Source organism: Salmo trutta, chromosome 21 (genome assembly GCF_901001165.1).
Source record: "Salmo trutta chromosome 21, fSalTru1.1, whole genome shotgun sequence".
Lineage (NCBI taxonomy): Eukaryota > Metazoa > Chordata > Actinopteri > Salmoniformes > Salmonidae > Salmo > Salmo trutta.
This window is the reverse complement of record NC_042977.1, coordinates 30,030,769-30,044,533: the sequence shown is the minus strand read 5'-3', so window position 1 is coordinate 30,044,533 and position 13,765 is coordinate 30,030,769. Positions and strand designations below refer to the sequence as shown.

General features: G+C 44.5%; 1 protein-coding gene across 1 annotated transcript in view; it reads left to right on the top strand.

Moving 5' to 3' along the window:
- LOC115157130 (adenylate cyclase type 1) overlaps window positions 1-13,765 on the top strand; it is a 71,979-nt gene that overhangs the window by 44,201 nt on the left and 14,013 nt on the right. Inside the window, exons 11-19 of the mRNA XM_029705108.1 lie at window positions 598-682; window positions 1,266-1,355; window positions 4,006-4,280; window positions 6,027-6,156; window positions 6,588-6,704; window positions 8,266-8,412; window positions 8,506-8,604; window positions 8,767-9,006; window positions 9,183-10,988. Coding sequence (XP_029560968.1) covers window positions 598-682; window positions 1,266-1,355; window positions 4,006-4,280; window positions 6,027-6,156; window positions 6,588-6,704; window positions 8,266-8,412; window positions 8,506-8,604; window positions 8,767-9,006; window positions 9,183-9,620 — 1,621 coding nt within the window. The 3' untranslated portion in view covers window positions 9,621-10,988. The remainder of the gene's footprint in view (window positions 1-597; window positions 683-1,265; window positions 1,356-4,005; window positions 4,281-6,026; window positions 6,157-6,587; window positions 6,705-8,265; window positions 8,413-8,505; window positions 8,605-8,766; window positions 9,007-9,182; window positions 10,989-13,765) is intronic.

Below are 13,765 nucleotides of genomic sequence, written 5' to 3'. Positions count from 1 at the left end.
CTCTCGCTGTATCTCTCTCTGTATCTCTCTGTATCTCTCTCTGTATCTCTCTGTAGTTCCGCTGCAGCTCTCTCTTTCCCGCTTTCATTTTACTGTATGATTTATTTATTTTTGTGACCAAATGTTTATTTATTTTGTCATTTTTTATGGGCGGGTGGGGTGTGGGTATTACTGGTACAATATAGAAATTCATATAATTTTATATTCAGTTCATATTCACCTGTGGGCTGCCACTCAAGAAGAGAAAACTTTTTTAAAAAGGTACATAAATACAAAGTATTGATCATTATGATCATATTACAGAGTTAACTAATAATAATACATTTAGAATGTAAAGGAAAATAAACAAAAAGAAGTGAGCCTCCACACCTAACCTCCTGTCACCCAACACCACCCACCCCTCAGCAACTAGGGTTGCTTGCCATTCACCCCCCCCCCCCACCACAGAACACACTATATCTTTCTTTTCTCTTTTGATCTGCTGCCTTTTCAGTTGACTTCCACAGGCTCTGTCCACTAACTCTCCCCCATCTTCTTCTCCTCTCTCTCCCCTCTTTCTTCCACTCTATTCCTCCTCTCTCCCGCTTCTGTCACCAGGGGAACAGTGGTCCTGGTCCTACTGGTCACCTGCATCTGTTTCCTAGTAGTTTGTATCATGTACCTGCATGTCACTAAATTACAGGTAAATGCCTGCTTGATGCCTTGGTCACCATCTGATTTAACATGTTGTTCTTTTACTTATTCACTCACTCACTTTTTTGACTGGCTCATTAGCTGTAAGTTATTTTCCTTGGGTAGGTCAAGTGGCCACGAGAAACTCTTGGCTCAAGCTATAAGTCATTTGTGATAAGTTAGTGCTGCTAAATTTAATTTAGCAAATATAAAACTTTTCAGTTTAAATAGGCAAATATTCAATTATATTTTCATAAGTAGTCTATAATGGGAATCTGGTGTATGTAAATTGATGTCAATGGCCTTCAGAAAACTTGCAAATCACACTCAGTTTTCCTTCAAACTCAATGCTAAGTCTATTCATTTCAGCTTTCGTTGAGGTTGACAGTTTTACTTTTTCCAACTTTCCCAAACCCCTTAGCTAATATTATACAACTGTAATGTATTTTCAAATTCAAATTCTTACCAGTCTCCCTCCCCTTTCCTCCTTAATCTCTTTCTCTCTCTGTGTCTATCTCTCTCTCTCTCTTTCTGTGTCTATCCTCTCTCTCTCTCTCTCTCTCTCTCTCTCTCTCTCTCTCTCTCTCTCTCAGTGTTTTCCAGGGTGCCTCACCATTCAGATCCGTACTGTTCTGTGTGTTCTCATAGTGCTCTTAATCTATGCTGTAGCCCAGGCCTGTGTGGTAAGTCGGGTTAACAACATGGCACTAAACCACCTAGACTCATTATATTCATTGCAGTACTCTTGAACACGTGAATGTAAATGTCATGTCAATCTAATATGCAAAGAACCAACCTTTGAATTACTGCTCGAGAGGTATTAACATTTGCCATATTCACCTTCTCCTCTCCTTTCCTCTTCTCTCCTCTTATTTTATTTTCTCTCCTCTCCGCTCCTCTCCTCTACACTCCTCTACACTCCTCTACACTCCTCTACACTCCTCTACACTCCTCTACTCTCCTCTCCGCTCCTCTCCTCTACACTCCTCTACACTCCTCTACACTCCTCTCCTCTACACTCCTCTACACTCCTCTACACTCCTCTACACTCCTCTCCTCTACACTCCTCTACACTCCTCTACACTCCTCTCCTCTACACTCCTCTACACTCCTCTACACTCCTCTACACTCCTCTCCTCTACACTCCTCTACACTCCTCTCCTCTCCTCTACACTCCTCTACACTCCTCTCCTCTACACTCCTCTACACTCCTCTCCTCTACACTCCTCTACACTCCTCTACACTCCTCTACACTCCTCTCCTCTCCTATCCTCTACACTCCTCTACACTCCTCTCCTCTCCTATCCTCTACACTCCTCTACACTCCTCTCCTCTACACTCCTCTCCACTACACTCCTCTACACTCCTCTCCTCTATACTCCTCTACACTCCTCTACACTCCTCTCCACTACACTCCTCTACACTCCTCTCCTCTATACTCCTCTACACTCCTCTACACTCCTCTCCTCTATACTCCTCTACACTCCTCTACACTCCTCTCCTCTCCTCTACACTCCTCTACACTCCTCTACACTCCTCTACACTCCTCTCCTCTACACTCCTCTACACTCCTCTACACTCCTCTACACTCCTCTACACTCCTCTCCTCTACACTCCTCTACACTCCTCTACACTCCTCTACACTCCTCTCCTCTACACTCCTCTACACTCCTCTCCTCTACACTCCTCTACACTCCTCTCCTCTCCTCTACACTCCTCTACACTCCTCTCCTCTACACTCCTCTACACTCCTCTACACTCCTCTCCTCTACACTCCTCTACACTCCTCTACACTCCTCTACACTCCTCTCCTATCCTCTACACTCCTCTACACTCCTCTCCTCTCCTATCCTCTACACTCCTCTACACTCCTCTCCTCTACACTCCTCTCCACTACACTCCTCTACACTCCTCTCCTCTATACTCCTCTACACTCCTCTACACTCCTCTCCACTACACTCCTCTACACTCCTCTCCTCTATACTCCTCTACACTCCTCTACACTCCTCTCCTCTATACTCTTCTACACTCCTCTACTCTCCTCTCCTCTACACTCCTCTACACTCCTCTACACTCCTCTACACTCCTCTACACTCCTCTCCTCTACACTCCTCTACACTCCTCTACACTCCTCTCCTCTACACTCCTCTACACTCCTCTACACTCCTCTCCTCTCCTCTACACTCCTCTACACTCCTCTACACTCCTCTCCTCTCCTATCCTCTACACTCCTCTACACTCCTCTACACTCCTCTACACTCCTCTCCTCTACACTCCTCTACACTCCTCTACACTCCTCTACACTCCTCTCCTCTCCTATCCTCTACACTCCTCTACACTCCTCTACACTCCTCTACACTCCTCTACACTCCTCTCCTCTACACTCCTCTACACTCCTCTACACTCCTCTCCTCTACACTCCTCTACACTCCTCTACACTCCTCTCCTCTACACTCCTCTACACTCCTCTACACTCCGCTACACTCCTCTACACTCCTCTACACTCCTCTCCTCTACACTCCTCTACACTCCTCTACACTCCTCTACACTCCTCTCCTCTCCTATCCTCTACACTCCTCTACACTCCTCTCCTATCCTCTACACTCCTCTATACTCCTCTCCTCTACACTCCTCTCCACTACACTCCTCTACACTCCTCTCCTCTATACTCCTCTACACTCCTCTACACTCCTCTCCTCTACACTCCTCTCATCTACACTCCTCTACACTCCTCTCCTCTCCTATCCTCTACACTCCTCTACACTCCTCTCCTCTCCTATCCTCTACACTCCTCTACACTCCTCTCCTCTATACTCCTCTACACTCCTCTACACACCTCTCCTCTACACTCCTCTACACTCCTCTACACTCCTCTCCACTCCTCTCCTCTCCTATCCTCTACACTCCTCTACACTCCTCTACACTCCTCTCCTCTCCTATCCTCTAAACTCCTCTACACTCCTCTCCTCTACACTCCTCTCCTCTACACTCCTCTCCTCTACACTCCTCTACACTCCTCTCCTCTATACTCCTCTACACTCCTCTACACTCCTCTCCTCTACACTCCTCTCATCTACACTCCTCTATACTCCTCTACACTCCACTCCTCTCCTATCCTCTACACTCCTCTACACTCCTATCCTCTCCACTCCTCTCCTCTATACTCCTCTCCACTCCTCTCCACTCCTCTCCTCTATACTCCTCTACAATCCTCTACACTCCTATCCTCTACACTCCTCTCCACTCTTCTCCACTCCTCTCCTCTATACTCCTCTACACTCCTCTACACTCCTCTCCTCTACACTCCTCTCCTCTCCTATGTTTTTCTCCCAGGTGGGCTGCATGCCGTGGCTGTGGGGTAGTGCCCACCACTCCAACAGCTCCATCGTCAACATGGATACAGCAGGCCCGCTACGCAGCTTCAACCGTACTTTGATGGAGCTGCCGTGCGACGGTGCCCACTACGCTTTCTTGTCATGCGTTGTGGGCACGCTGACACTGGCGCTCTTCCTGCGCGTCTCCTGGATGCCAAAGATGGCACTGTTGCTCCTCCTGGGGGTGCTGTATGTCACTGTGCTGGAGCTCAGCGGATTCAGACGCACCGCGAGGTAAGAGAGAAGACAGAACATACACACACACTGTCGGGTAAAAGAGAGGATACACACATGTACTAGGGATGTGTATCTTTCCCTTTCAAGATGATTCGATACGTATCTAGATACATGGGCTCCGATACGATACAGGAACGGTGCGATTCGGTTTGATTCAAGAACGATTCGATGGAATTTGTTGTTGCATAAACACATTCATTTTCCATTCTCCATATTAAAAATGATCATATAAACTGATTTTTTTAAAGCAAAACTACCAAAACGATTGCTGATGGTGTCAGGAGAATTATTTTCTCAATGTTAACTTAAATTAAAATACTCAGTCTGCAACCTGGAATTGGTTTGATTCTGGTTGAATGAAACAGACAGAGTCCCAGCTTACAAGAGGCAGAATGTTTATTCACGAGAACGTTCTGAAGTCCATTGTACAGAGACATCATTTTTATAGTTCACTCCTTACTTTCGCACACACATACTCACAAACATTAAGGCCCCAGATCTCTTAACACTGTAGATCATTACCCAGCCGACAGTTTCATTCCTCTGAGATTAGAGAAACCTTGAGGGGTCCTCCCTATCATATCATAAACCCTCAGAGTTCAAGCTAGGTCAGGTCAACCACAGTTTAACAGTTCTTGATGTTTACTTAAACACACAGACACACATTCTTCTCTTTTCCAGTCCAACCTTGTTAGATTTATGCTTAACCCTTTAGTTACTCATTCTACATGCGATATAGACCATATCCCTAATAGTTAAGTTTCAGGGTAGAATTATTTAATCATTACATTCAAACATATAAATCCCTTAACAGATGGTGAACCTGAACAATCAAAATAAAATCAATTGTAAGCCCCGTTCAGCAGGTGGGATATAGCCAAATGAGAGTTGGGTCTCCATTAGTTTACTTTTATTCTGGTAAAACACCATTTTCAACAGCGCATAGATAACAATGACCTATCAAATGACATATGTCGTCACATAACTAATAAAGCCTAATACCACACGAGCCATTTTAGCATTTGAATGCTGAAGGTGTCGCTCAGATTTGCTAAATCAGAAACAGGCCGCCTACCTCCTCGCATTGGTCAGTGTGCGAAGCTGCCACAGTGCACAGTTTGACCAGGCTACTGATATTCCATAGGGTTGTTCTCGGCATTGAAAATGACATGTAGATCAATGACTGTCAACACAGTCAACACAACACACTGAAGAAGAGGACGCATCAGTCACAAAATATGAGGTTTTTTCGGAAGGTAAAAAGAAACTAATAAAAGAATGGGATTCGCCGTTTCATAACATTTTAGTCGATTTTCTGACCGATGCATACCACATTTGGATTGGTTTGGTGTCCATACTAAACATAACATTTGACTGACATCAAAGTTGGTTCTCACAAAGTGGGGCTTCTTTCCACATCTCCCTTGTGAAGTTGTACTGCCCACTGTATTTATCTGGTCACCCACTCCCCCTTTTATTACTGATGTGGTACCATCCTACAGTTGGTCTATCCACATCTCCCCACTTCCCCTATTCATTTATGATGTGGTACAGTCTTACTGTGAACCTACTTATATTGCTGACTTCTCTGTTGGTTTGTCCAACAGTGATGGGGTCCATAGTGTTATATCTCTGTGGGGGTGGAGGGGTGTCTCTCCATGTACCTCAACTCCCCTTTTAATGAATAATGTGGTACAGTCCTTTTGTATATGTTGTTGATGTCTCTATTGGTTTGTCCCACAGTGGGGGGTCTAATCTCCAGATCCGGGGCTTTGAGCCCATCCTGTCCCTGTTGCTGTTCACCAGTGCCCTGGCCCTCCACTCCAGACAACTGGACCTCAAACTACGACTGGACTTCCTTTGGGCCACACAGGTGTGTGTTTGTGTGTGTGTCACTGTGTGTAACAGCCAGTGCCAGGCTATTGGCTGTTAAAGCTGCGGGCAGAGTGGTGGTGTCTGATATTGGAATGTTGGTTACGATAGGACAACGATAGGTCTCTAGTAGGGGCTGGCTTTTAGGTTTGGACCATAGAGATCCTATTACATTGCTATATAATATTCAAATTCTTAATTCTATGGTTTGGAACTTTTAGCTATTGATTCTACCTAGTGCTCCTTGTCCATAATGTCAGGCTAACACAGTGCCTCAGTCCTGTACATTTAGAGCTTTTACTGACAACTTGTGGTAAGAACCTTGAACTGCAGGCTTGAGTTGTACTGTGGGGTGAATATAATGTTCCAGTTTTATTCAAATTAGTATTTGTTTGTGTGTGGGTGCGTGCGTGCGTGTGTGTGTGTTGTCAGGCAGAGGAGGAGAGGGATGGCATGGAGAAGGTCAAGCTGGACAACAGGCGGATTCTTTTCAACCTGCTTCCTGCTCACGTGGCTCAACACTTCCTCTTGTCCAACCCCAGAAACATGGTGAGACTTATGGACGGACGGGCAGATAGATGGACAGACAGAGGCAGGCAGACAGAAGCATTGATGTTTCATAAAGGATATAACCCCTCAAAGTCTAATACGATTATTGATATCTTGTCATACAGTGAATTCGGAAAGTATTCAGACCCATTCCCTTTATCCACATTTTGTTACAATACAGCCTTATTCTAAAATGCATTAAATAATTGTTTTCCTCATCAATCTACACACAACACACCATAATGACAAAGCGAAAACAGGTTTTTAGAAATGTTTGCAAATATATTAAAAATAAAAAACAAAAATACCTTATTTACATAAGTATTCAGACCCTTTGCTATGAGACTCGAAATTGAGTTCAGGTTCATCCTGTCTGATCATCCTTGAGATGTTTCTACAACTTGATTGGAGTCCACCTGTGGTAAATTCAATTGATTGGATATGATTTGGAAAGGCCCTCTCTATGTAAGGTCCCACAGTTGACAGTGCATGTCAGAGCAAAAACTAAGCCATGAGGTTGAAGGAATTGTCCATAGAGCTCAGAGAGAGGATTGTGTTGATGCACAGATCTGGTGAAGGGTACCCAAAAATGTCTGCAGCATTGAAGGTCCCCAAGAACACAGTGGCCTTCATCATTCTTAAATGGAAGAAGTTTGGAACCACCAAGACTCTCCTAGAGCTGGCCCGCTGGTCAAACTGAGCAATAGGGTGAGAAGGGCCTTAGTGAGGGAGGTTTACCAAGAACCGATGGTCACTCTGACAGAGCTCCAGATTTCCTCTATGGAGATGGGAGAACCTTTCAGATGGACATCCATCTCTGCAGCACTCCACAAATCAGGCCTTTATAGTAGTGGCCAGACGGAAGTCACTCCTCAATAAAAGGCACATGACAGCCCGCTTGGAGTTTGTCAAAAGGCACCTAAAGGATTCCGACTATGGGAAAAAAGATTCTCTGGTCTGATGAAACCAAGATTGAACTTTTTGGCCTGAATGCCAAGCGTCACATCTGGAGGAGACCTGGCACCATCCCTACGGTGAAGCATGTTGGTGGCATCATCATGATGTCTGGATGTTTTTCAGCGGTAGGGATTGGGAGACTAGTCAGGATTGAGCGAAAGATGAATGGAGCAAAGTACAGAGAGATCTTTGATAAAACCTGCTCCAGAGCGCTCAGGAACTTAGACTGGGGGCGAAGGTTTACTTTCCAACAGGACAACGACCCTAAGCACACAGACAAGACAACACAAAAGTGTCTTCGTGACAAGTCTCTGAATGTCTGTAATCGCTGCCAAACGTGCTTCAACAAAGTACTGAGTAAAGGGTCTGAATACTTATGTAAATGTAATATTTCAGTTTTTTATTTGTAATACATTTGCAAACATTTCTAAAAACCTGTTTTTGCTTTGTCATTATGGGGTATTGTGTGTAGATTGATGAGGGGAAAAAATTATTGAATCAATTTTATAATAACGCTGTAAGGTAACAAAATGTGGAAAAAAGTAAAGGTGTCTGAATACTTTCAGAATGCATGGCCTAAGGGTGATTATCTGTTCTCCTATAGGATCTGTATTACCAGTCCTATGCCCAAGTCGGAGTGCTGTTTGTTTCCATCCCCAACTTCAATGACTTCTACATTGAGCTGGATGGGAACAACATGGGAGTAGAGTGTCTGAGACTACTCAATGAAATCATCGCTGATTTTGACGAGGTGAGGCCCTTTCGGCTGCTACAGTTAACTTAACTGGGAGAATGTGTTCTATTCTTCTGTGTATGACTGTGAATCTTGTTTCTTTTTCCTCAGCTCATGGATAAAGATTGCTATAAGGACATTGAGAAGATCAAAACGATTGGCAGCACGTATATGGCAGCTGTGGGTCTAGTCCCCACCATCGGAACAAAGGTGTGTGTGTGTGTGTGTGTGTGTGTGTGTGTGTGTGTGTGTGTGTGTGTGTGTGTGTGTGTGTGCTTGCGCATGTTTGATAAATAAAAAAAAATATAACAAGGACAATGAATGAATGTGATTATGACATACAGTATATATATTTTTACTTCCTTTCTACAGGACAAAAGATCTGTCTATGATCACCTGAGCACAGTTGCAGACTATGCTATTGAGATGTTTGATGTGCTGGATGAAATCAACTACCAGTCATACAACGACTTTGTCTTGAGAGTGGGTATCAACGTGGGTCCAGTGGTGGCGGGGGTGATCGGGGCCAGGAGGCCTCAGTATGATATCTGGGGGAACACAGTGAATGTGGCCAGTCGCATGGACAGCACCGGAGTCCCTGGCAAGATACAGGTACCGTATTCAATTATGAGTTATGTTTGAGGCTTGAGGATTGGCTCGGAGTAGATTGGTGTTGGGCGAGTAAATCTCATTGTATGACAGTGGTTTAACCTCGCTCTCTCTCTCGTTCTCTCTCTCTCCCTCCCTGTCTCTCTCTTTCTCTCGCGCTCCCTCCTTTCCTCCCCCAGGTAACAGAGGATGTGTACCGTATCCTGGGGGATAACTATGACCTGGTGTGCCGGGGGAAGGTCAGCGTGAAGGGTAAGGGTGAGATGCTCACCTATTTCCTGGAGGGCAAGGTCCACAGCGCAGGCTGCGCCACCACCTCCTCCGTGGTGCGCTCTGCCAGCCTGAACCGCCGCGCCCACTCCTGCGGCAAGGCCAGTGTTCCCACCAAACTGGGCAGTGTGAACTCTGTCGCCAGCTTCACAGTTCGCGCCAGCATGGTTAGCCTCGGTGGCACGGGTAACAGCAGCTCTAGCCCCAGTGTCAGTGTCAGCATCCACCCCATGCCATGCTTGCCCTCACCCTGCGTGCCCACTCTGGGAGAGGAGGATGAAGAAGAGGAGACAGATGTAGATGTGGGAGGAGTGGTGGTGGAACGGGTGAAAGAATTGGCGGTGTAGGGAGGTGGAGAGAAGAAGTGCCACACTGTTGTAAACTTGAGTTCCAGACCTCCCCGTCCTGGGCTATCACATCCGTCAGAAGTCACTGGGGGTCCCACTAAAGACTGAACCAGGGTCTCCTGTGGGTAAATGGTACACTGGGATACTGGGACAGCCCACTGCACAATGTAGTGATGCTCCTCGAGGAGTTACCTGTCTCTGAGGATGGTCAGACTGGACAACTGGACAATCACACCTAGGATGGCTGCACGATAAAATCACGCAGACTTGATTGAGTTTGTTGTTACATAAATAGTGACTTGTCACTGTTTGCAACCAAACACAATCAACTGAAGAATTCCGGCTTCCAGCATTGGAACATCAGGCTCCTGGTGACATGACCAGGAGTATGAGTGAGTGTGGCAGCCAGGTGATAGTGTGTCGTCCCTCTGTGTGTGTACACTCCCAACAGGAGGACATGCACAAAGCACAACCCAGTATTATCCACATAAAAAGGATTCATTCCATCCTTCAAGGTATAATAGGCTAGTTTTCGTGTACTGTAAATACGGTATGCATGCAAGTGTGTATTCATACAGAAGTATTTATATGTGTGTATGCATGTGGGTGTTCGATCTTAAATGAAATAGCACAAATACAATTTTTATACACTCAAAGAGTCCTCAACATCTCAAAAGGCTTTTGACACAACGTCTTTAGTAGTGCATGACCTGTTAGTGCTGGTCTGGACTGGTCTGGTTTCCTGTCGAGTGTAAACCAAAGCAATGAGCTCCTCTAACATCCTATTGTTTAGTACTTCGTCCTTCACAAAAGGAGCACTACTGCCATCTAGGTTTCTGGCTTTTTAGAGCAAGTCATGGTCAGGGGGGTCAAACACTCAATAGGCAAGATATATGGTTTACTGCATGTGACATATTTTAAGTCTCATGGATCCAAACAAATAATCATGGCTGTTTAGTAAGACTGTTTTGAACCAGAATGGTCTGGTTTTAGATAAGGGTAAGTCACTTAGTGTTACATTTCTAATGTAGGGAACCAGGTGCAACACACACACAGTCAGACGTAGCTTTGTTTGCATCCATGAACTTGTCGAGTTGTGTATTGATCAAGGCTTGTTATTCGTCCATTGCTCGGCCCTGATAGGGATTATGTGTGGGGGTGTGTGTCCTGTGTCGGCTATACACGCAGCAGGCTGTAGCCAAGGCTTTGAAGGGACAGGGAGGTCGGTAAAATAGGCATTGGGTAAGGTGCGTTGGCTTTGACACACAGAGCGATGCCCTCATCCTTGAGTCCCCGATGTGTGCTATAGAACTTTAGTTAATGCCAAACCTGGAACAGTCACTCTTACGCACAACCAACAAAACATACGTATGTATGCTCGCACCTTCACACATGCTCTGTGACACACACACACACACACACACACACACACACACACACACACACACACAAAGAAAACAGTATTCTGCAAATACGTACAGACTTAGCAACATCTGTGGCAGCTGTAGAATCAAAGTGTTTCCAACTCCCATGCTGTAGACTATGACCATTAGATAGAGAGATGACGACTTTCCCTTGATCTGCAAAAATGTAAATACGTCAAGTTTCAAGTATTTTGCCTTACTTCTATAAATGCTTACAGTGATTGAAAAATGCCTTTTTAGCGCATCACTTTGATACGCAGAATTTTGTAAATTAATGACTACTACAGCTGTAAACAACGTTGTATCTTGTACAGTGTAAAGTTGGGTTATCTCAGATTTTGTAATAAACACTTTATTGATGTACAAAATACATTTAATTTGTTGATGTGCGTGTGCACGTGTGTGATGTAGGAATTAGGCCAAGATTCAGCAATTCTGCCATTCCGAGATGTCAAGGCATGTCCTTGATGAGGTTACCCCTTGATAGGCATGTTGTTTGTCCCTCAACGAAATCCTCAAATCACCTTTCAAATCAGGACCACCATGGTCCAAGTGGATGTAAGTTACACTATATATACAAAAGTATGTGGACACCCTTTCAAATTAGTGGATTCGGCTATTTCAGCCACACCCGTTGCTGACAGGGGTAAAAAATTGAGAACACATATATGCAATCTCCATAGACAAACATTGGAAGTCCTTACAGTACTCTCCCTGTACACCAAGTCAGAACCTTAGGATAAATAAAGGGGGCATATAAGCAGACAATGAAAGCTCTTACAATATTCGATGATTACGTTTCTCTAAAACAGGCTATAGGCTACATGTGCACCATCAGGTCAGAACAGTAGGCTAAGTTATGAGGGGGAAAGGGACCAAATTATTAGGGTGAGAAACATGGGCTACTAACAACTTACTACACAACATACACTTAGTATTACTTTCTTAGCTACAGTATACATATCTCCCTGGCATATTACATCATTTATACAGCAGCATACAATACATTTTTGGACTCACATTGAACAGGAAGGTGGTGCGGCGGTCCTTCGTGGGCAAATTTGTCATCAAACTTTGTCATTAAAGTCTGGCATTCTCTGGATTTATGGTGCTTTCAAAACAACTGGGAACTCGGAAGGTCGAATCATGATGTCCGTGATCTTTAGGTCGGGGCTCTAGAAAGAGGCCCGAGTTCCCGACTTGGAATTCCGTGTTGGATGACCGTTCAAAACGTATTTTCCCAGTCGGAGCTCGTATTTTTCCAAGTTCCCAGTTGTTTTGAATGCGGTAGAAGTCATGCTTGATTGACAGCATGGCCAATTTATTCAACTTTTTCTGTCCCATGGTGTTGAATGTTTATCCTTTTAAGTTTGGAAAAGAGACCCTTAAACCCAGACTTGGACTACACACCCACTCCACTGAATAGCAGGCTAGTGATTGCTTTGCAACCACTAAATCCTTCCAAACCACTCATTGTTGATTTTGCGATTTCCAACTTGTTGTGTAATGTTTATGTCCAATCGCCGATGAGCACCGATACATTTTATCTATAATTTATTTTCATATGACAAGGATGGAAAAGGATTTGCCAGTAAATTGTCAACTTGATTCATGACGATGACTGGTTTTCTAGCTTGCTAGCTAATATTTTGAAAGTATGATGTTGACGTGATATCAGTGATCAAGGCAAGACCCAGATGCAGACTTGAAGTGACACTGTTTATTGTAGCAACAGGGGCAGGCAAAGACAGGTCGAGGCAGGCAAGGGTCGAAAATACAGGGTAGGGCAAAGGTTTTGGACAGCAGGCGACTCAGGGTCAGGGACAGGCAAGGTTCAGTAATCCAGAGGTGGAGCAAAGGTACAGGACGGCAGGCAGGCTCAGGCAGAGAGGTCAGGCAGGCGGGTGCAGGGTCAGGACAGGCAATGGTCAAAACCAGGATTACTAGTAAAGAGAGGCTGGGAAATGATAGGAGCTGACAGGAAAAACGCTGTGAAGCTTGAACGAACCAGATGAACTGGCAAAAACAGGCAGAACACAGGTATAAATATTCAGGGGATAATAGGGAAGATGGGCGACACCTGGAGGTGGATGGAGACAAGCACAAGGACAGGTGAAACAGATCAGGGCATGACACATGATCAGTCCAATCAAAGCTATAGAAGATATAACATGATTTGATGTAATTTTATCTGTGGCCAATGACCTTGAGCCTTCTTGGATGGGCACATATAATATAACTCTATGGCATCACTTGAATTTTCAAGCTTTTCTCGTGGATTTTGCATTGAAGTAGTGTCCCCATGAGTGACAGAACACTGAGCCAATCACAGTGCAACTAGAGAACATTACCAACCCCTACGCTCCGTATTTTCCACTGGCTGCCCCACCACCACAGATTTCACTGAGCAAGGCTGAAACACCTGTATTTTGGAGCTGCCTTACTCAAGAAAGCAAAAAAGAGACTATGTTAGTATGCAGCTTTATTAACTCAATGATTGTTATTATTTTACATTGTTTGCTAACTGATATGTGACACGTATAAAAAAAATATATATATACACAGTATCAGTCAAAATTATGGACACACCTACTCATTCAAGGGTTTTTCTTTATCTTTGCTATTTTCTACATTGTAGAATAATAGTGAAGACATCAAAACTATGAAATAACACATATGGAATCATGTAGTAACCAAAAAAGTGTTAAACAAATCAAAATA